The sequence below is a fragment of the Trichinella spiralis genome (genome assembly GCF_000181795.1).
Source record: "Trichinella spiralis strain ISS 195 chromosome Unknown Scfld6375, whole genome shotgun sequence".
Taxonomy (NCBI): domain Eukaryota; kingdom Metazoa; phylum Nematoda; class Enoplea; order Trichinellida; family Trichinellidae; genus Trichinella; species Trichinella spiralis.
This window is the reverse complement of record NW_003533314.1, coordinates 5366-6379: the sequence shown is the minus strand read 5'-3', so window position 1 is coordinate 6379 and position 1014 is coordinate 5366. Positions and strand designations below refer to the sequence as shown.

The window sequence follows — 1014 nt, the reverse complement described above, 5'->3', positions numbered from 1 at the left end:
GTTGTAAATTCTATTTTGTGATTAAAGGTGAGGATAGTTTGGATTAATTTCATTATACAGTTAAAGAATGGAGCGAGAAAATGTGAAAACACGGACGGCACGAAGCAGAACAAGAGAAGGCAAAAGGTAAATGTGATTTCTTGTGCATCTGTGAAGCAGGGCTAAGGATACTTCGAAAGGGTGAAGTTATTCTTTAGTTTAATGAAATTATTCAAGTTTGTAGTATGTAGTATATGAGTGAGATATTTTTCACTGTAAAACTGTTCTTTTTGATTTTCATATTAAGATTAGGTGTGATTTCATCTTTAGAAAGATTGAAAATTAATTAACTTTATTTTCACTTTAAATTATTTTTTTCAAATTTCACAGCATCAGAGACATTTGGTAAATTATATTTTTTGTTTGTTTAAGTTTGTTTGTCAGCACAAGCAGCGAGTGTGCTTACATTTTAGTGAAAAGATTTTGCGATGAGTTCCATTTATGTAGGTCATTCGCTGTGCTTGAGGTTTGAATTTTCCTAATTTCATAGCGTTCGATTAGAATTAATTCCTCGTTCAGAAAATTTTCCAATCAACTCAAACCGGTTTCTATCGCTACAGTATGCAAATGAGGATCGCTTGAAAATTGCTTTATCATCAATCAGTAACGGTGCGCTTGTTTGTTTTACTTGCGTGGCAAGTAACAGCATCGTCAAGCGTCAAACGTTGGCGTTAAGTAACTACTGAAGTCGGTTTTTAATTGTTGAAGTATTTAAAGTTTTCTCGTTGTTACTTTTTTTCCGAAACTCTCTATATATAATCATTTTGTTAAGGTTATCTTTAATTGAAAATCAGTTACTTCTTTCCTTTCTAAATTATTTGTTCAGTTTTTTAATTCCACTGTGTAATAAAGTGCGAAAAGTTTTGATTTAACATTAACCATTCTTACAGATGTGACCAATGAAGAAAAGAAGAAGTGAAAACGCGGACGACACGAAGCCTGATCGCGGACGACACGAAGCTGGATCGAGGACGA

At 33.2% G+C, this 1014-nt stretch overlaps 1 protein-coding gene across 1 annotated transcript; it reads left to right on the top strand.

The window, feature by feature from the left end:
* The first annotated feature begins 67 nt into the window (after positions 1-67).
* On the top strand, positions 68-958 carry Tsp_12728 (conserved hypothetical protein). Its single transcript, XM_003366213.1, has 4 exons — positions 68-126; positions 412-486; positions 530-714; positions 930-958. Exons 1-4 carry the CDS (start codon positions 68-70, stop codon positions 956-958), a joined length of 348 nt encoding a protein of 115 aa, XP_003366261.1.
* Positions 959-1014: the final 56 nt, after the last annotated feature.

Excerpts from the sequence above, each read along its gene's own strand:
- Tsp_12728 (XM_003366213.1), top strand. The coding sequence starts at position 68 with ATGGAGCGAGAAAATGTGAAAACACGGACGGCACGAAGCAGAACAAGA. Across the intron at positions 127-411 it reads AGAACAAGAGAAGGCAAAAG|TTTGTTTGTCAGCACAAGCA; the intron begins GTAAATGTGATT and ends TGTTTGTTTAAG. Across the intron at positions 487-529 it reads GATGAGTTCCATTTATGTAG|CGTTCGATTAGAATTAATTC; the intron begins GTCATTCGCTGT and ends CTAATTTCATAG.